Here is a 22,323-nt window from a genome sequence, read left to right as displayed (position 1 = left end):
GGTGTTTTGTGATCCCTAAACACATTAATACCATACATGATTTATTTTGAAACCTATTTCTGTTACATTTCAGAGCTGAAACATGCCTTCACCACCTTGCTCAACTCAACCCGCATGTCCAAGTAATATCATCAACTATACCACTGAACGAGTCCTCTGATCTTTCATTCCTGAAACAGTACCAGGTAACAAAAAAAAGTTTACCTTGTTTGGTCTCCACATGAAGGGTTCAAATGTATTTCAAGTGTCATCTATATATATATATATATATATATACTTAACGTGTGTGTCTATGTATGTATGTATGTTCCACAAAAACTTTCAAACGGCTAAAGATATTAACATGAAACTTGGCACACATGTTACTTATATGTCACCAGCAAACATAGGATATGTGATTTAACCCTTACTTACCCCCATTTGCCAGGGGTGGGGCTTATGTTTAAAGTCCCATTGGGAAATATGTTACCGCATAACTTCCAAACTGCTAGAGATATTTCGATAATACTTGGTCACATGTTACTTATATGTCCACTTAAAATATAGGATAGTTAATTTAACCCTTAACTACCTCCATTTGTGAGGGTCAGGGTTTTTGTTTAAAGTCCCATGCAAATCAATGGGAAATGTATTTTCCCATGTAATTTCCGTACGGCTGGAGATATTTCAATACCTGGTACACATATTACGGGTCGGGATAGGAGGACGGGACGGGAGGTCGAGATAGGAGGAGGGGATAGGAGGTCGGGATGTGGGGTTGGGATATGACAACAATATATGAGGACTGCATATGAAGTCAAAAGCTTCCTCCTTTGTTTATTTTCCTCCCCAACAAGGATTAGGAAGGAAAAAGCGGGCAACGCCGGGTACTCAGCTAATGACTTTATATTCCTTTTGTCTGTGAATGATAGCAAATGAAAATCAATTAAAGGGGTTTCCTGACACTATAAAATTGATGGCTGATCCTTAAAGGGATACTCCACTGCTTGACATCTTATCCCCTATCCAATGGATAGGGGATAAGATGTCTGATTGTGGGGGTCCCGCTTCTGGGCCCCCCGTGATCTCCTGCAGCACCAGGCATTGTAAACAAACTCCAGGTTCCTGCGGCAGTGGTCGTGATATCACATCCACGCCCCCTCCATTCATGTCTGTGGGAAGGGGCATGTCGGTCGACATGCCCCTTCCCATAGACTTAAATGGAGGAGGCATGGTCGTGATGTCACAATCGCGGGCTCTGGCTCCAAGCTTTCTGAACAAAATGTTCAGAACGCTGGAGCACTGGAGTACCCCTCTAAGCATGGCGGTCCAACTACCAGCATCCCCGCTGATCAACTTACTCATATCGCTAGACCAATACGATACACTCAGTCTGTCCCAAAATATGCTAGCATATTTTTATCTGAGAAAACCCCTTTTAAGGGTGTGTTTCCACACGGCGTATATGCAGTGTATTTCACGCTGCGCAAAATTTACGGCAGCAGCTGGAAATACGCTCCGTATTCCTTGCTCACTATACACACAGGGCTTTCCGGCGGCAGCCCTATGTGTGCAGTGACTTTTGGAGGCGGAGCCGCGCGTCACAGTCACGCCGGTACACGGCCCCGCCTCTAAAACTCACTACACGCATAGGGCTGCCGCCAGAAAGCCCTGTGTGTATAGTGAGCAAGGAATACGCAGCATATTTCCAGCTGCTGCCGTAAATTTTGCGCTGCGTATACGCCGTGTGGGAACGCATCCTTAAGGGAACCTGTCACTTGATTCATACTGCCTGTCATCATGAAACACTGCGCATTAGAGTAGTCATTGTTTTATCTTCAGACATAAATAGGGCTTATATTTATTGGGTTGATTCCTGGCCCTGACTAGCAGATGTGGCAAGGATAAAAGATGGACCTTTTACAAGCTTTTCCAACACAAACTCTCTTGGGAGAAATATCACCCCTTTAACACGTCAAACTTCATATGTATAACAGAAGCAGCTTTATTCAAGCAAATTCATCAGTGTATACACAAATAGGGAAAGATCTGTCCATAAGGGCCAGGAACTCCTTTACAGACGAGAATACAGCTACAAATACGGTATTGTAAAATGGCACAGCCATGTAGAGTACATCATAAATCACTTTGATTAGGAAGCATGTTAGTGTTTTATTAATGGTTTGGGCAGCATCAAATTGGTGACTTGGTTTCTTTTGTTTTGCAAAACATTAACTTTACTTTCCGTGTAAATAATTAAGATCTTGTACAATATATTAATTACATATTTACTGTTATCTTAGTGCGTAATACTAACAGAAGCAAGGCTTTCCCTCAAGAAACGAGTCAATAACTTTTGTCATGACCAACAACCACCTATAAAGGTAACCTAAAGAACAGTCTAGAGTAAATGCCAACTCATTGTTTAGGCATGTGTAACAGTCTGCATATTGTTTTGCAGTTTATCTGCTCGGATTCATATGGTGTATGCTCCTATGTGTTTTGTGACTTTGGAGATGAATTTCAAGTACTGGACACCACAGGGGAAGAGCCAAAGGAGATTTTTATTTCTAATATAACACAGGTGAATGCCTTTTTCTCAGTTTATCACTAAATTCAGTCTGATTCTTTCATTTTAAAGTGTAAAGTTTTCTTATCTTTTATTATTGATTAGAAAAAAATGGAACTGGTTTGTTACAAAAACTGAATTCTTCCCACCATCATAAATATACCTGGGCTTTTCTCTTGCAGCGCTTGTCCTGCTTATCTTCTGCTCTAGTGCAGTTCTAACAAGTACTGATAATAAAAAATCTCCTCTTTAAATAAAAAAAAATAAACTATATCTAAAAAATTTACCCAAAAAGAATTCCACACTGAATTAAAATTCTTAGCATGTCAGTTTATTTTGCGGAAACGTAACATTTGTTTGTTAACCAATGAATTCAATTCAAGATTTCTACAAGACTCTTAATGTGCCTACAACACTCTTAAAGGGGTTGTGCACTGCACTGCAGTTCGGAGCTCCGCTCACAGTGTCCGGAAGTTCATTACTCCGAACGCTGTGTGCGGGCTTCCGTGTTCGCAGCCGCCGGGCGTGATGTCACGCCCGGTCCCTTCATGACGTCTCGCCCACCCCCTCGTGACGTCACGCCCGCCCCCTCAACGAAAGTCTATGGGAAGGGGGCGCGACCGCTGTCACGCCCCCTTCCCATAGACTTTGGTAGAGGGGGCGGGCGAGACGTCATGAAGGGGCCGGGCGTGATGTCTCGCCCGGGGGCTGCGAACACCGAAGCCCGCACACAGCGTTCGGAGTAATGAACTTCCGGACGCTGTGAGCAGAGCTCCGAACTGTAGGGCAGCGCACAACCCCTTTAAGGTACATTGGAGTCAGCTACACCATCTACTTTGAGGGGTTTTGCCAACTATCTATAGTGTATGGTAACCTCTCTTTCTACCAATGATATGTTTGTGAAGAGAAGGGTTGGGTGTGTTGGATTTTTACTGGCTGACCCTATTGTTCTGGGAAAGAGAAGCTGGTACCAGAGCTGTCTGGCTGCAGCTTACCCCTCCCCATTGAGAAAACATAAGTTTAGTGGTCTGCCTCAGTTACTGGTCCACAACTAGGAGGGCGGAAGCTGATCCTGCTGTACAGGCAGCCAGTGACAGGCATAAACTCACTAATACATGTACAGTCAGGGACAGGTTGAACTTGGAATTTGACACAAAGATAGCAAATACACACACACACACACACTATACTGCTTCCTTAACAGAGATGTGATAAGTATTAGCCAAGTTATTTTGTTGGTTTTGCATAGGCCATGCCTTTAACCCTAACTGATATACTGCATTCTAAACATAAAATATTGACCTGACCATAAAATTAATAAAGGCCACCAGAGCAAAACCTAAGAATACAGATCCTAAAATAAGTACAGTCCCTAAAATAACTACATATCCCAAATCATACCCCCGAAGTAAATATATGCCTCAGTGAAGACCCCAGAATGACACCCTTTAAATAAAGTGACCCCAGTATTAATACATACCGCAGACTATACACCTATATACTAACCCCAAAGGTAACTACAGACACTTACACATTTGCTGCTATTTTGTGGAACCCTGCTGCTCCACTCTCTGGCTGCAGGACCGGCAGACATATTGTCATGTGATCTGTGCAGATCCTTCAACAGCTCCTGCACACATTCTTTCTTTACAATTTTTGCAGGGACATGTCAAAAGTTTTGATCGGTCAGGGTCTGATTTTTCGAACTTCCACAATGTCTACATCAGCTTTTTACTTCACCTTCTGGCTGTCTGTGATCTTCAGCTGTTTGAGATTCTGTTCTATAGACTTAAAATGAGGCTTTTCTCCTGTAGTGAGACAAAGATGCTGGGGAGTGAAGTGCGCACAGCCTCACACTATATCTAGCTTGGGATCATTGGAAGTCTGGAGAATAAAATACAGTGTGTATATGTACATAACCTACAAGAAATACTGCAAGAAAATAAATGTCTTCTTGAGGAGTATTTTTTTGTAGGCTTTATATTTACCTGCAACATGTAAAACATTTTGATAAGGACAGTGACACTTTTAAGCATGACCTGTTCTACTCGCCTTTTGTTTTTAATAGTGAGTACAATATTATGCATCTCATTGGTCGTTTTTAATTTTAGTCTAATCCCGGTGTGGTCACATGCTTTGATAATCGCCCTCACAATCTTGAATCTGGCCAGTTTGTGACCTTCCGTGAGGTCAATGGAATGTCTTCTTTAAATGGCTCCACGCACCAGATTACAGGTGAGTTGTACAGGTGTGAAAGGTTGAATGTATTCTTCCTCCTTATTTGCACTTATTAAGAGAGATTACCTAGCTGCTAGCGGTCATAGCCGGGTTATAAAATCTTCAACAGATGTGTGTCTGTGCTTTTTAAATATTTTTGTACGTTCTTGGAAGAGATATATATATTTGATCTGAGGCCTTTCTCCTGTAGTTAGACAAAGGGGAGTGAATCGCACACAGCCTCGCATTATATCTAGCTTGGGATCGTTGGAAGTCTGGAGAATAAAATACAGTGTGTAAATGTATATGTACATCCTTTTTAGACCCAGTACATCTGTCAGTACAAAAAAAGATTTAATAAGCTATTACATTTGTCAACTATAATATTTAGTTTTATTACTTTCTATACAGTTACATCACCCTACTCTTTTTGCATTGGAGATACATCGGACATGGAACCATACCAGCATGGTGGACTAGCTGTTCAGATTAAAATGCCACAATCATTCTGCTTTGTAAGTAGCCCCTTAGGAATGTGTTTAAACGGAGTTTTGGTCCCAAAAAAAAAAAAACTCCTATGATAGGAATACTCTCTACTGTTCGTTCATAAGGTATTCTATTGTATATTATTGTAAAGGACTGTCAGTAAAGAGAAGAAATGTCTAGGTAAAGAGATTAGCAGATTTAATTAAACGGAAGATAGTTTGGGTTTGATGTGGGTGAAAGGTGCCTGACAGACTACATGGTGGCCTCTTTTTTAGCATAATAATGGAGAAGGGGAGGACAGAGAATATGGAGGAGGCAGGGGAGCACAGTGAGCCGGTTCCCTTCTTCCATTGCATGCTGGATAGCAATGCAGCAGAAAAATTACAGTGCCAGAAATCTGCATATACTCAACAGATGTAAGAAAGTGACCCCTCTTTGTAAAGCTGTAAACCCACACTATAACCCAGTATATTTGGTTTAGTGCGGTTGAACAAGGTGTCAGATTCTCTTTAAAAAAAAGTGCCAACCCCCTGGTACTAAGCTAATTAGTTTTAGCTTTGTGTAAGTAGGAGGCAGACACTGGTATGTGCTTTATGTGGTACCTAGTTAATGTTTCTTTTTTTTCATTTACTGGTTTTTATATCTGGGCTCTGTGGGTATTCTAGAGATTCCCTGATCCCTCCCATTCCCTGATTTGCCTTCTGTGGATAACCCTATGCCACCTGCTCCTGCCCACTGGATAAGATTATCTCTGCTGTCATGGGAGGAAAGAGCTCTCCTTTTCCTCAATGGTGTCTGAAATGCAACGACTTCTGTCATAACTCTAGTTTCTTCAGAGCCTCCCTCAAGCCCGCTCTGATAGATCTTTGGCCTCTTAAAGGACAAGTCCCATGCCGATAAGTACAGGAAAGTTTTAGATTGCAGGGAGTCCGAGCGCTTTGGCCACCCCGACTCTCACACAGAGTGGCGCATCATGACCCCCGCCCGAAGTGTGAGCTGCCACGCCCCCTCCATATATCTCTATGGGAGAGCTGTTCGGCTATCTTCGGCTCTCCCATAGAGATATATGGAAGGGGCGTGGCGGCCCCTGCTTCGGCGGGGGTTGTGACGCACCACTCTGTAGGAGAGCCATGGACGATCGCAGGGGGCCACATACGTTTTTTTCTTCTTATCGGCATGGGACTTTTCCTTTTAAAGGGTACTCTGGTGGAAAATATATATTTTTTTTTTATCTTTAAATCAACTGGTGCCAGAAAGTTAAACAGATTTGTAAATTACTTCCAGTACTTATTAGCAGCTGTATGCTACAGAGGAAATTCTTTTTTGTCCACAGTGCTCTCTGCTGACACCTAATGCCCATATCAGGAACTATCCAGAGCAGGAGAAAATCCCCATTGCAAACCTATGCTGCTCTGGACAGTTCCTGGCACGCACAGAGGTGTCAGCTTAATTATACATATATATTATACTCTGTAGTATACAGCTGCTAAGAAGTACTGGAAGGACTCATATTTTTTAATAGAATTAATTTGCAAATCTGTTTAACTTTCTGACATCGGTTCATTTAAAAAAAAAAAAAAAAAGTTTTTTCCACCGGAGTACCCCTTTAACCCCTTAAGGACGCAGGACGTAAATGTACGTCCTGGTGAGGTGGTACTTAACGCACCAGGACGTACATTTACGTCCTAAGCATAACCGCGGGCATCGGAGCGATGCCCGTGTCATGCGCGGCTGATCCCGGCTGCTAATCGCAGCCAGGGACCCGCCGGCAATGGCCGACGCCCGCGATCTCGCGGGCGTCCGCCATTAACCCCTCAGGTGCCGGGATCAATACAGATCCCGGCATCTGCGGCAGTTCGCGATTTAAATGAACGATCGGATCGCCCGCAGCGCTGCTGCGGGGATCCAATCATTCATAACGCCGCACGGAGGTCCCCTCTCCTTCCTCCGTGCGGCTCCCGGCATCTCCTGCTCTGGTCTGTGATCGAGCAGACCAGAGCAGGAGATGACCGATAATACTGATCTGTTCTATGTCCTATACATAGAACAGATCAGTATTAGCAATCATGGTATTGCTATGAATAGTCCCCTATGGGGACTATTCAAGTGTAAAAAAAAATGTAAAAGTAAAAGTAAAAAAAAAGTGAAAAATCCCCTCCCCCAATAAAAAAGTAAAACGTCCGTTTTTTCCTATTTTACCCCCAAAAAGCGTAAAAAACATTTTTTATAGACATATTTGGTATCGCCGCGTGCGTAAATGTCTGACCTATTAAAGTAAAATGTTAATGATTCCGTACGGTGAACGGCGTGAACGAAAAAAAATAAAGTCCAAATTTCCTACTTTTTTAATACATTTTATTAAAAAAAAAAAATTATAAAAAATTTATTAAAAGTTTTTTATATGCAAATGTGGTATCAAAAAAAAGTACAGATCATGGCGCAAAAAATGAGCCCCCATACCGCCACTTATACGGAAAAATAAAAAAGTTAGAGGTCATCAAAATAAAGGGATTATAAACGTACTTATTTGGTTAAAAAGTTTGTGATTTTTTTTAAGCGCAACAATAATATAAAAGTATATAATAATGGGTATCATTTTAATCGTATTGACCCTCAGAATAAAGAACACACGTCATTTTTACCATAAATTGTACGGCGTGAAAACAAAACCTTCCAAAATTAGCAAAATTGCGTTTTTTGTTTTAATTTCCCCACAAAAATAGTGTTTTTTGGTTGCGCCATACATTTTATGATATAATGAGTGATGTCATTACAAAGGACAACTGGTCGCGCAAAAAACAAGCCCTCATACTAGTCTGTGGATGAAAATATAAAAGAGTTATGATTTTTAGAAGGCGAGGAGGAAAAAATGAAAACGTAAAAATTTAATTGTCTGAGTTCTTAAGGCCAAAATGGGCTGAGTCCTTAAGGGGTTAAGGCAAACAACCCTCCTTCAAATCATGTTCTTTCTAACAGTTCTGTCCCGCTACTTTTCAAGCCCAGATAATCTTTTCTATAAGAGTGATTTTTCCTATTCTCCTTTTAGGAGCTGTTTCGCTGTGTTTTATTCCAACCTGTTGCACATATTAAGTCAATTATTGCTCCTTATATATAATCAATTTTTTTTTTTTTTTTTTTTTGCTACTTTCTTTTTTCTTGTTCAGGAAAGATTAGAAAAGCAGCTAATGGACCCAAAATATCTAACTGCAGATTTCAGCAAACCCGAGGTAAGCAAAATAAAATTATTAAAGCGAACCTGTCATTGTAAGCATGTAGTATTAACTACAGGCAGCATATAACAGCGCAAGTATAACTTAGCAGACTTAAATGGGTACTCTGTTGGAAAACGTTATTTATTTATTTTTTAATCAACTGGTGAAAGTTAAAGAGATTTGTAAATTACTATTTAAAAAAAAAAAAAAAACGTAATCCTTCCAGTACTTATCAGCTGCTGTGTGCTGCAGAGAAACTTGAGTTTTATGTTTTTTGTCTGACCACGGTGCTTTCCGCTAACACCTGAGTCGATGTCGGGAACTGTCTGGGGATTTGCTCCTACTCTGGACAGTTCCTTACATGGACAGATGTGTCGGCAGAGAGCACTGTGGTCAGACAGAAAAGAAATTCTAAAAGAAAATAACTTTCTGTGGAGCATAAAGAAGCTGATAAGTACTGGAAGGATTTTTAAATAGAAGTAATTCACAACTTACTGTTTAACTTTCTGGCACCAGTTGATTTAAAAAAAAAAAAAAAAGTTTTATATAATTAGGTGCAAAAAAGATTCAGTATCCCTTTTTCAGTTAATTCCTGTTTGTATTCAGTTAAATTCCTGTTTCGACTAATCTAAGTTCTCGGGCTATGTTCACATCTGCATTGTAGGCTCCGTTGGTTTTCAATTCATCTGCCCCTTCATTGGACCCAAAAAAACTGATCCACTTCATATAAAACTGATTATTAGAACTTTTACAGAGGATAACCCAGTGAAAATGTCATATTTAAGTCATTTAACAGCTAGTAAAAGTGTGTGTGTGTGTGTGTGTGTGTGTGTGTGTGTGTGTGTGTGTGTGTATATAGATATAGATGGATAGAGAGAGAGAGATAGATACACTTAACTTACGATGTCCCCAACATACAATAGTTTCAGCATACAATGGTCTTTTCTGGACCATTTTAGCTTGAAACAAGATTCAACATACAATCCTATGGACAGTCCAGATCTGCAAAACGTGTCAATGGCTGGGAGAACTGACCAATCAGAATTGGCATTTTACTGGTAAAACACCTGTATTACTGAAGCGTATGCACTCCCCTACAGTACAGGGAGGTATTACATGTTCTGTATTCTTTACCTGTGCCACAGTTAGCTGCTCCTTTGGACAAAAGGGGAGGGCGGCTCCATGTAACTTTTTTAGGAAACTGTGTACTGTACAGAAAGAAGCTCCTGTCCTCTACATAGACAGTGATTACAGCTCCCAGCAGATCTTTATTACTTTTCTATGTAATTACTTGCTTTATCTATATTAGTTATCTACTTATTTTTCTTTAATCCTCACTTTTTTCCTATTTTTTGATGACCTTTTGTTGGCTTCAGAACCAATTACCAGGTTTCCATAGAGTTATGGTTTCAACATACAATGGTCGTCCTGAAACCGATTAATATTGTAACTTGAGGGACCACTCTGTGTGTGTGTGTGTGTGTGTGTGTGTGTGTGTGTGCAATATATTAGTGTGTGTGTCAGCTTAAATAATGATATTTGTTTCTGGACTCAGGCACCCTTAAGCATCCACTCTGCAATGCTGGCATTGGATAATTTTCAGGAGAAGCACAGTCGTCTGCCTAATATAAGGTAACATTGGTGAATTTGAAATTAGAATCTGTGTTAAGCTAAACTTTTTAATTTATTTCTCTTACTTATATATTGCATTTATATTCCACCGTGTTGTATAGAGATTTATACAGGACACTGTTTACATTTAGTCCCACTAAACAGACAATAACACACACCACAATGTTTATAGAAAGCCAAGTAATCTTTTCAGTATATTTTTGGAGTGCTTCAGCTGAACAAACCTAAAGATAGTCAGCTCACCTGAAGATCTGCTGGAGCCACCCAGACAAACCACAGGTGCTGACTCGCGTAAAAAAAAGTGTTGAAGCATTGTATTGACTAATAATGAATGACTTATACTGAGCATCTGTCATTGTAATGTGTCGATATGAAAGGGTTAACCCCTTAAGGACCAAGGCCATTTTGGCCTTAAAGGGGTTATCCAGGAAAAAAACTTTATATATATATATATATATATATATATATATATATATATAATCAACTGGCTCCAAAAAGTTAAACAGATTTGTAAATTACTTCTATTAAAAAATCTTAATCCTTTCAGTACTTATGAGCTGCTGAAGTTGAGTTGTTCTTTTCTGTCTAAGTGCTCTCTGATGACACGTGTCTCGGGAACTGTCCAGAGTAGAAGCAAATCCCCATAGCAAGCAAATTCTACTCTGTGCAGTTCCTGAGACAAGCAGAGATGTCAGCAGAGAGCGCTGTTGCCAGGCAGAAAAGAATAACTCAATTTCAGAAGCTCATAATTATTGGAAGGATTAAGATTTTTTTTTTTTTTTTATAGAAGTAATTTACAAATCTGTTTAACTTTCTGGAGCCAGTTGATATATCAAAAAAAACTTTTTTTACTGGAATACCCCTTTAAGGACCAGGCCAATTTTCGTTTTTGCACTTCAGTTTTTTCTCGGTCGCCTTATTGAGGGACACAGAGACCATGGGTATTATGCTGCTGTCCACTAGGAGGCTGACACTAGGCAAAAAAAGAAGTCTGCTCCTCCCAGCGGGATATACCCGCCCACTGAGCTAATCAGTTTTAGCTTAGTGTCAGTAGGAGGCAGACAGATCTGAAGCTCTCCAGACCTGCTCTTCTATCTTTTTTTTAATTATGTTCTTGCTAGGTACTTCTAACGGGGGCCGATTTTGAAGCTTGCTTCTGTCGCCCTAGGCGTGTGACTTCGTCGCCCTAGGTCTGTTTCTGCAGGCTCGGTGCACCTCACATATTGGAATGTTTGGCTTTTGCTCATGTTTGCGACACAATCCTTGTGCATTGTACCCTTATGCTCAAATAGGCTGTGGACCTAGAGTCCGCTCTAGATGCTTCTTGCCCCTGTTCCTGAGTAACCTCTTTTTCAGGTTTTCACAGCTTTCCCTTGCACCCCATCGGTATTTTTGCTGGGGTGTGCAGTTATGCCAAAGGTTCGGACTTGGGGACTGTAACCAGAGTTGCTTGCCAAGGGTGGTTAACACTGTTGCCTTGCAGTGCTGGGGTCCTGTGTTCATATTCCTCCAAGGACATCATTTACAGGATGTTCTTTGCATGTTTGCATAGGAAGGGGCATTCAGCCTGTTCCCTTCTCCACCGGCCACCTTTACAGCGTCCGCCATGTCCGCAACTGCAGTCCCAGTGTAACACTTCCTGGGTGAAGTGACTAAAGGGGTACACCTGTGGGGGAAATGGACTCTCTGGGTGGTCTCCTCGTGGGTGGTCGTGGTTCTCTCCAACTCCCATGGAGGACGTCCTGTCTGGCGCAGCTGCTATTCCAGTAGTCCACTGTGTGTAAGAGTTGACCGCTATACAATGGACCCTCTACATCATCCATAGAGGTTGAGTCGTCTGCCGCAGCTGCTGTTTCGGTACTCCACTATAAGTGAGAGTTGACCACTGTACAATGAACCCCGCTACACCACCCATCGTCTGCCATAGCTGCTATTCGGGTACACCGCTCACTGTGAGTGAGAGTTGACCGATGTACCATGGATCCTCTACACCATCCATAGAGGCGGCGACGTCTGACGCACCCGTGGTTGCAGCTTTGGTACCCTGCTATATGTTGACTTTTGTTATTAAACCCTCTGCAATGTCCATGGAGGACGTGATGTCCATGCCTGCAGTCTTGGTGCACCGCAGCATGTGGTTGTTGTCGGGAGGGTGTCTCTCCATGCACGCAGGTTTCCCAGACGTCCATGGGAGCGTGCTTTCCGCCAGATCTGTGGCTGAATTCCGGACCCCCGCTACCGGTGGGAGACGACCAAGCTTTGTGTCCTGTAAGGATTCCTCCTTGGGGATAGCTCTGGAATCGTCCTGGACACTGCCACGGGACACTTTTCCTCTCAATAAATTGGCAGACTACAGTTATTCATGCAAGTCTGGCACCTTGCCAGCTTTATTTAGACAGGTTGCAGGAAAAAACAAACACACCGCAGGAACAAAATAAGATTCTAGACAGTCTGGTCACTGACTACACATCAGCATGCCCTGGCTACTATCTGGTGAGCTACCCTCAGCCAGTTAAACATGTGCCTCCTTCTACTCACAGTTCACACCACTTCTCCATACACCCTTTCCTTGCCACATTATCACATATATGCACCTTATGAGCCATCATCACGTGTTCCGTCCCTCTCCTCTGTCAAGCGCTGTACCTCTTCTTCTTTTTCAGTCAGTTTTGCAGAAACAATCTCCAGGTTTTCTTCCAGATTCTGGATCTGCTCCAGTTTCTTTCCAAGGCCAGCTAGTGGTTTCCGAGACTTTTTACTCAGAGCGGTCTCCTTACTCTCGCTGTTGAACCTTGAGACATTTTCTTGTCCTCTGTCACAGTCACTTGACCCAACTCTTCCCCATCTATAGGTGAAGTCTCCCCCTTTTCAGGTGTTGTGGCAACATGGGTCTCTGGGTGGTTCCCGAACAGTTCCTCTGAACTGTCTCTCTACTACTTGGCAGACTTTTCTTTTGCCTTGACAGTCTCTCCGTGGCCTGGCAGAAATGACTAGGGCTCCTGGATCTGCAACAACCTCTGGTCCAGTGGTACCACCTTCCTGGTTACGACCCCTCTCTAGTCCAGACTCCACATCTCCTTCACTTCGGACTCTGTCGGTGACCGTAAGAGCAGCACCCAGCTCCACCTGTACTCTCTTAGTTTTGTTTTTTCCACAGACATCTCTGTAGCTTCTTTTCCAGTCACCTCTTTAACTTGATTCATGGACTGTTCTTCAGCTCCCCTAGTGGTCTGGCACACTCCCACCTGACATATACCTAGGGTCTGCTGACACTCCCCGTCCTCAGACTCTGCTTAGTAGCTTTCCACTACTGTGTGGTACATGTCAAGTGTTGTGAGCCTATGAGGTGTTTCTGCTCTAGTCACCTGACAATCTTCCCACAACAGTTGAAAAAAACGGAAAATCCTTTCCCAGTACTACATCATACTCCAAGGAGGGCTCTATTGCAACCTTCTGGCCTATTGTACCATAGGGAGTAGAAATACAGACATTAACCGTTTAATAACCCCAAATACCGGCCTGCTTAGACACTATCACAGGATCTGGCTTTCTGCAGCTGGTCTTTACCAGACTTATTATACATCTAGGTCCTTAAAAAGCCATAATCTTTTTACCTTCTATTGCCAGCTCACACAGGTTTTCTTTTGTCCTGTCAGAGGTGGCAACAGTACTCTTTTCATCCGAAGGCATCAGAATAAGATTTTCAACAAAAACATTATCGGCCCGCATGGGTTCACAATTTACAGCACCAGTCACACAGTCCAGTAGAGACACCCCAGTCTTCAATAACTCCGGAACCTTTGTGTGCAGATTCTCTGGTGCACTCTCGGTATCCCACAACTGCCAGAAAAACGCAAAGTTTCTGCCCAGTACAATTTCGGCACATACCTCCATCATATGGCCCACTGCCCCAAAACATGTTTCAAAGTCAATTTGAATAGTCTTACCGGGCTCCCGTCAGGACTTCACAAAGGGAATTATATCTGGCATAATTCGAGAAACAGTCTGGTAACAATCCACCAATCCAACAGTCCACCAGCAGTGGGATTCCACCCACCAATAACTCACATGTCCTCTCTTCAATCTTGACGACCATCTGTTGTGGCCCACGTCGGTTGCTCCCAGCAACGGCCTTCCGATGTCAACTCATTTCCTTGATGTGGTCTGTTGCCCCTAGCAAATTCCCCCACAGGCTCCGCACTGTACTTGTACACTTCAGCTGGGCTCATCCCACTTTGCAACATGCAGGGGGTTGCTCCTAGCAACGGCTAAACTGCAACTTGTTTGTTGGTTGCCCTTGGCAATGTGATGCCCACATCCTCCACCAAATGGAAGGATTCCTCCTTGGGGATAGCTCTGGGATCGTCCTGGACACGGGACACGTTTCCTCTCAATAAATCGTCAGGCAACGGTTATAAATGCAAGTCTGGCACCTTGCCAGCTTTATTTAGACAGGTTGCAAGAAAAAACAAACACAACACAGGAACAAAATAAAATCCTAGACCATCTGGTCACTGACTACACATATCGGCATGCCCTGACTACTATCTGGTGAGCTACCCTCAGCCAGTTAAACATGTGCCTCCTGCTACTCACAGTTCACACCACTTCTAGGACCGCTCACAGCTCCGGCTGTGTTTTTCCTCAACAGGGCCCGCGTCTCTCCCTTACAGCCAGCTTACTGTTTCCTAGGGAGAGCCAAGATTACACTGAATCTCTTCCTCATAAACACCTCCCCTCTCTGCTGCCTCATTCATTAAGCCACAGGTGGAGGTTTCTCCAGGGTGAGCCAAGGAAATACACCCTTTCCTTGCCACATTATCACAGTCCCTGCAGATGCAATCGACCTTCTAATATTTAAAGGGGCTATCCATTATAAGGTGATTTTAGTACGTACCTGGCAGGCAGTAATGGACATGCTTAGGAAGGATCTGCGCTGGTCTTCGGGCTAAATGCCTATGTTGTGAGATTACCATAACACTGTGGCTAGCTTTTTGTGAACTGGTATTTCCTGTTTGACTTTTCTTTTTTCATGATGGAGCTTAAATGTATGCTATGGTGCGTTAAGTTCCACGGCACCATGACGTACATTTACGGCAAATGTCGTTAAGGGGTTAATAGTTCTGCCATTTACGCACGATTATATTTATTATGTATTACATTATAATAATTATTTTTTTTTTAATGGCAAAAGGGGGTGATTCTAACTTAAGTCCTCATAGGACTGCAATTTTGCGATTCTATACACTGTTCAATGCTAAGCTTTGGCCCTACCGCCGTCCCTTCGGCTGATTGGGACATAACAATTTCCCTGCGATAGTCCCATTCAACTCCACTGGGCAGCTGGGATCGTGTGTGTTGTGTGTTGTGTGTGTGTTTTTTTTAATTTTATTTCAGACACTGCAATCAACTTTGATTGCGGCATCTAAAGGGTTAATGCCGGGCATCGCCCTGATCGGCAATGCCCGGCATTAACCCTGAGTGCTTGCTGCTCATAGCAACCGGGACGCACCAAGAATGAAGCGTGCTCAGCTCTTGTGCCCACTTCAAACCCAGTTAACAGGACCAGGGCGTACAGGTATGCCTTTGGTCCTTAAGTACTAAAGACTGAGGGCGTAACCCTACCCCCTTGTTCTGTAATGTGTTAAAATGAACTGGCTGATCATCTGCACTAAACCCAGCATTCTGGGTTATAATGCAGGAGAACAAACATGACAATTAGTGGTTACTTAAGTGAGTAATGGAGTTTTAAGTCTTCATACTTCTATTTATATTGTGCAGCCCTGCGCAGTGGAGGCAGGGAGCCAGCTCACCATGCTCCCCTATCTCCTCATTATTTCCATCCTCTTTAGAATATGCAAAATTATTCACTCACGTTGTAAGACATGAGAGCCTGCGTCTGCGCTTTTCTCTGAGCAGAGGGCAGGCGCCGACAGTCTCTCACATCCTAACTACACTACACAAGGAAAAAAAATAGTCCTTGGACATCTTTTAAAAAACTACTAGAAGTGTTATATATAGCACCCATGAAAAAGTTTAATATTTTATTTATTTTCCATGAGCTGCTAGCAGTCACTGCAGGGGAAATGTGGTGCAGTGTTGTATCTATTTTAACATAATACATGGCTCTTTCTGCAGCTCAATACTGAGGCTGTATGAATAGTGTTGTCCTAAAGGAACAAGATAAGTCTTAGTTGTCTAGGTTCCATTTTCAAAATACTCGGCTCAACCTGTTTGCTGATATTGTAGCAGTTTCTTCTCTACCATTATATTTAAAGGAAATCAGTCACCAGTGTCTTCTGCACTAATTTATCGGTACCGACAGGTAGTGCAGGTGACACTGATGACAACAGTACTTAACTTGTCCCGTTCCTTGTAGTCGTTCTTCGGTAGCTTCAGCTCCGGGCCCGGCTTGGAGCATGGGTGGAGCTTAGTGACGTCACCGCTTCTGCTCTTTGCTGGGTCCTGCTGCTAGAAAACAGCGATGACGTCACTAAGCTCCACCCATGCTCCAAGTCAGGCTCTGAGCTGAAGATTACCGAAGAACGACTGCACGGAACGGGGCAAGGTAAGTACCGTTGTCATCAGTGTTACTGACAGGTTAGTGCAGGTGACACTGGTGACAGACTTACTTTAAAGGAGAGAAGTGGCCACTGCAAATCAGGAAACATGTTGGGGGTTCCCATTCTTTTGATAAGTGGGGCTGCAGAAGTGGAACCCTACTACACTACTTTAGATCTTTAGGACATATCCAAGTAAAGAGCTGATAGGCATTGAGCCTTAAAGATTTAACAAATGATCCCTGCTAAGAAAGCTATTGGAAATCTTTTCCTAGACATTTTGAATACCTGTCTACCTATTCAGCAATCTATCCCATATGCTTAATTTGTCCTACTTTTTATCTTATTTACTTATTTCCACAATCTAGATTTTTATTTATTTTATTTTTTTTAAACCTTTTAAACATATGTCACAGTAAAAAAAAATTGTGGACCACATATGCTGTTGTTGCCATGGTGGTTGTCATGGATTGCGACACCTATTAGAGTAGTGACCCACCTTAAAGAAGTCGCCATGAATTATCAAGTGGGCTTATATGGTTTGATCAGAATATGTATCACAAAGCCCATGTTTATATTCAGAAGCAATAGATTGGATGTACGGTTCATATCATCTTTTCTCTACAGTCGTGGCACCATGTAAATGTACATTTTGATTGATATAAGATTGTGAATGGATATGTGAAATAATAAGTTGAATTTTATTGATGTAGGTGCCTTCAGGATGCCGAAGATATGCAGACTTTAGCGGCATCTATAAATGAAAATCTGCAGAGTAAAGTAGGTTTCACAGCCTAAAGACTGCTTCCCAGGTTAAAGGCTTTATTGTTTTAAATTACTTTATATGTGCAACCATTGGCATTTACAAATTATAATTAGATTCTTGTTTGCATGCATCTGATTTCATATGGGTTACCATGCCCCCTGGCAGCAAACTATACGTTACAGCAGTATAGTGGCTAATGGAGGGGTTCCCAAGTGAGTCCCCTCTTTTACATTAATAGACATTCTAAAAGCAGACAAACCCATTTTAGGGTAGTCTGATATCCACCAGTAATGTTTTTCTAATATTCCTTTATATGCTTTGCCTTTTCTCATGCATAGATTGAAGATTCTATTTGTAATGTGTACAGCTGTTTAACCTATCCTCGAGTGAACATATCTTCTCTGGTCTTATTTCAGCCTGTACTTGATAAGCACTTAGTGAAGTGGTTGTCCTGGACAGCTCAGGGCTTTCTGCCCCCCTTTGCAGCAGCGATGGGTGGAATTATCAGCCAAGAAGTTTTGAAAGCTGTATCAGAAAAGTTTTCTCCTCTACAACAATGGGTGTGTATATGTGATGGTTACTTTGCTTTCTCTGCTTTCTCTTAACTGGTTTTGTAATTTGACACTGAAGAGTCCCAAGGTTCATGTTTTCTTTAACTGGAAATAAACCATGAGTCGTGTGTACAGCACTTGGTCCTGGGTTTTAAAGGGGTTTTCCAGGACTTTTGCATCGATTGCCTGTCCTCAGGATAAAGCATCAATGGCTGATCAGTGGTGTGCCGACAGATAGGTAGGTAGCCAGCTAGTTACGTAGGTGGGTAGATAGGCACACTTATTTAGGTTTTTACCTTTTACAATTTCTTCCGTTATCACAAAAATTTTTTTTTTTAGAGCTTTCAAATCTGCAGGTACTGAATAATCTTTTAAATGTGTCTGTGTGGAAGTGATTAAACGAATATGTGTACAAAATCTTTAAAAAGTGTGAAGACATTTAGGACTGAAACACTCTTAAGTCCCATGCCTTGAAGTACAGAAAAATGTATTCCCTTTCAACAGCATAGGGGATAAGTTTTAGATCACAGGGGGTCCGAACGCTGTGACCACCCGTGATCTCCTGTATGCACCCCTGGATCTCACCCAGATTGGCGCGTCACGACCCCCGAAGCGGGGGCCACCACGCCCTTTCCATAGATCTCTATGGGTGAGCCATTCAGATATATGGAGGTGTTGTGGCGGGTTTTGGGCAGGGGTTGCGGTGAGCCTTTCTGGGGGAGAGCCATAGCTCCATACAAGATATCGTGTGAGGGCCACAGCGGTCGGACCCAGCACCCCCTCCCCCCACCTCCGCGATCTAAAACGTATTCTCTATCCTGTGATTTTCTGTACTTCCAGGCATGGGACGTCTCCTTTAACGACACGGTCGTACTTAACGCACCAGGACGTACATTAACGTCCTGTACATGATGCGAGCACCGCACCGGTGCTCGCATCATGCATATCAGGTCCTGGCTTCTATCAGCAGCCAGGGACCTGCTGATCGTGATCGCGCTGATGTCCGCCATTAACCCCTCAGATGCCGTGATCAATGCGGGCATTATATTGGATGATCATCTAAAATGGCCGACAGAGGTGCCCTTACCTGCCTTCGTCCGTCTGATCGAGCAGACCAGAGCAGAAGATCCCTGATAACACTGATCAGTGCTATGCATATGCACAGCACTGAACAGAATTAGCAATCAAATGATTGCAATAAATAGTCCCCTATGGGGACATAAAAAGTTTAAAAAAAATAATAATAATAATAAATGTGAAAAATCCCCTCCCCAAGAAAAATAAATTAAAGTAAAAAAATAAATAAACATATTTGGTATCTCTACTTGTGCAATTGTCCTAAATATCAAAATATAATGTACGGTGAACGGTGTAAGAAAAAAAAATTGCTGCTTTTTTTTGTAACATTTTATTACAAAAAAAATTATAAAAAGCAATTTAAAAGTTTCACATACGCAAATGTAGTATCGATAAAAAGTACAGATCATGGTGCAAAGTTGTCATACAGCAGAAATTAGAAAGTTATAGGTTGTCAAAAATTAGAAAATTATAGGTTGTCAAAATAGAGGGATTTTAAACATACTAATTTGGTAAAAATGTTAGATTTTTTTTTAAGCGGTGCAGTAATAGAAAAGTATGTAGTCATGGGTATCATTTTAGTCATGTTGACCCACAAAAGAAAGAAAACGTCAGGTTTACCATAAAGTGTACAGCATGTTCCCCACACAAGCAATATTGTTTTGGTTGCACCATACACGTTATGGTAAAATGAGTGACGTCATTATAAAGAACAACTGGTCGCGCAAAAAACAAGCCCTCATATGGGTCTGTGGATTAAATTATAAAAGAGTTATGATTTTTACAAGGCGAGGATGAAAAAGGAAAATGCTAAAATAAAATGGGCTGTGTCCTTAAGGGGTTAAAGAGATTAATCAGGATAGAAAAACAGAGCTGCCCTCTGGTCATCTGTTGTATTCCAGCTCAGTTCCATTGAAGTGGATGGAGCCAAGTTGTAATAGTACTAACAATATGAGGACAGGTAATGTGTGTTTTCTTAATTTTTTTTTTTTTGTCTCTCTATTTCTGGATAACCCCTTTAAGTAACAGCAAACCTGTTAGATGGTTTCTGCTGCCCAATCTAAGAGCAGTATATTGTAGAGAGCAAGAAGCTGAGCAGGAATAAAGCTCATCATAATGCTGCTGGGACTCCTAGAAAAAAGTGAGTGAGGCGTACCCAACCCATGCCAGTAGATTGACAGTCTTCTCTACACACACTCTGAGAGAGGAAACTGTCAATCTCCCTGTGTGAGCGGAATGAGTAGGACTCAAATTTTCTCTCCAAGGAGTCCTGTTAAGATTTGCTCTACCTTCTACTCCTGCCCCAAATCACATAAGCTTATATAGCCCAGAGCTCAGCTTCTCTCCATCCATTATATCCTACAGTCAGTTATAGTAGAATAAAGTATTCCTTTAACTTTTTTCCTTCAATTAATTCTCAGTACGCACTTCCTAGCAGTGGAGGCCGACAGCCAACATTCTCTATATAATGTATATGGAGTGTCGGCAACACTGCTACATCAGTAGACTCTACCTTTTACCGTGGTAACACCTAATACCAAAATCTGTTGCTAAGAAGCCACATATAATCATTTGGGTAATCCTAGCATGATCATCACTTATGAGTTATTATTTATTCTAGAAGCTGTGAGATTACTACAGTTTTTATTAAATGTTATATTTTAATATTTTTTTTTAGCTGTTTCTGGATGCCATGGATATTGTGAATTCCTTGGAACAGACTAAACAAGAAGAATTCCTTCCTAGGTATGGCTCTTGCGAATGTAATCTTTGTGATTTCCAGTAGTGGAATTGTAGTAGAATTGTGTACACCATAGGACTGTGTATTAAAGATGAGTTTGATGTGTATACAGTCTCTTCCTCCATTAACAATACGTAAAGAGTCTTCCATCCCTTTTGCTTTCATTTGCATTTTAATAAACTTAATTTGTGAACAATTTGCAATATTTAGCTTTTAAATATACATAAGGTTTCATTCAGTTTTTGCATCCTTGTGTAAACTGCATTGACGCCTGATTTTACATGACACACACTTGGTACTTGTCAAAACCATAGATTTTAACCACTGATTTTAAAGGGGTACTCCAATGGAAAAAAATTTTTATCACTTCTATTTAAAAAATCTTAATCCTTCCAGTACTTCTCAGCTGCTGTATGCTACAGAGGAAGTTCTTTTCTTTTTTCTTAATTTATTTTCTGTCTGACCACAGTGCTCTCTGCTGCCACCTCTTTCAATCTGTTTAACCTTCTGGCACCAGTTGATTTAAAAAAAATAAATAAATGTTTGCCAGTACCGGAGTACCCCTTTAAATTTGCAATATTCTTCTCCTTTTGTACCATTTGGTCACTTATTTAATAATAAGCTATCTAAAATACATTTCAAGGGGAACTACAGACCTTAGTACAAATAATAATAAAAAAATCAAAAACAGCCATTCACAAAATGTTCCAATGTTTCAGGTTAATGTAGTATTTATTTTCAACACTGTTTTTTTATGCATACGCAGAGGTGATCGATATGATGCCCTCCGAGCTTGTATTGGAGATACATTATGCAGGAAGATTCAGAGTTTAAATATTTTTTTGGTAAGTAATCTCTACCATGGTACGTTTCTTTGCCTATACATTGAGAAAACGTGTAGGAAGAATGCAAGAATTATATGGTCACCTAAACATTGCATTCATATTTACATATGAATCCAAATATTAGGGAGAAACATTTACTATTGGAATAAAGGAATGCCATTCTATGTTTGGTGGGGATAAAATAAAAAATGGCCCTATAGAGGCAGAGATATATGGAATGGGGCTGTTTTATTGGCTTTACTATTTTGGTACTACAGTATATTGTGGTCAGTAAGGCTGATATTGTTATAGGAAGGAAAGCATTTGTGTGGGGCCCTAATGTGTATTGCAAAATAGTTTAAAGTTTCAGGTCCAATGTACCTTTAGGTCTGGGGTCTCAAACTGATGGCCCTCCAGATGTTGCAAGACTTAAACTCCCAGCATACCAGACAGCCGTTAGCTGCAGCCAACTGTTGTCCAGGCATGCTAGGAGTTGGAGGGCCACCAGTTTGAGAACCCTGCTTAGGTAAACTTTTTAAAGACTTGTATTTGTCAGACTTGGCCTACTAGATTGGAAACATATTCTTATTTTATGGGCTAGAAATGGTAAATGAAAACTCTTTATGGAGTAGGCAAAATGTTATGGGCAATTGTATGTTGGGTGCTACATAGTCATGTGCTTGGATATGTTATATATTACTAAATGGCT

The 22,323-nt window shown here is 41.6% G+C and overlaps 1 protein-coding gene across 1 annotated transcript in view; it reads left to right on the top strand.

The window, feature by feature from the left end:
* The window catches only part of UBA6 (ubiquitin like modifier activating enzyme 6), a 62,560-nt gene that overhangs the window by 8,702 nt on the left and 31,535 nt on the right, over positions 1-22,323 (top strand). Inside the window, exons 6-16 of the mRNA XM_056568892.1 lie at positions 74-185; positions 2,283-2,363; positions 2,441-2,563; positions 4,660-4,783; positions 5,177-5,280; positions 8,416-8,478; positions 10,019-10,095; positions 17,369-17,435; positions 17,838-17,981; positions 20,728-20,795; positions 21,557-21,635. Of these exons, the coding sequence (XP_056424867.1) occupies positions 74-185; positions 2,283-2,363; positions 2,441-2,563; positions 4,660-4,783; positions 5,177-5,280; positions 8,416-8,478; positions 10,019-10,095; positions 17,369-17,435; positions 17,838-17,981; positions 20,728-20,795; positions 21,557-21,635 (1,042 nt within the window). The remainder of the gene's footprint in view (positions 1-73; positions 186-2,282; positions 2,364-2,440; positions 2,564-4,659; positions 4,784-5,176; positions 5,281-8,415; positions 8,479-10,018; positions 10,096-17,368; positions 17,436-17,837; positions 17,982-20,727; positions 20,796-21,556; positions 21,636-22,323) is intronic.

Source organism: Hyla sarda, chromosome 1 (assembly GCF_029499605.1).
Source record: "Hyla sarda isolate aHylSar1 chromosome 1, aHylSar1.hap1, whole genome shotgun sequence".
Lineage (NCBI taxonomy): Eukaryota > Metazoa > Chordata > Amphibia > Anura > Hylidae > Hyla > Hyla sarda.
This window is presented reverse-complemented; position numbering and strand designations above follow the sequence as displayed.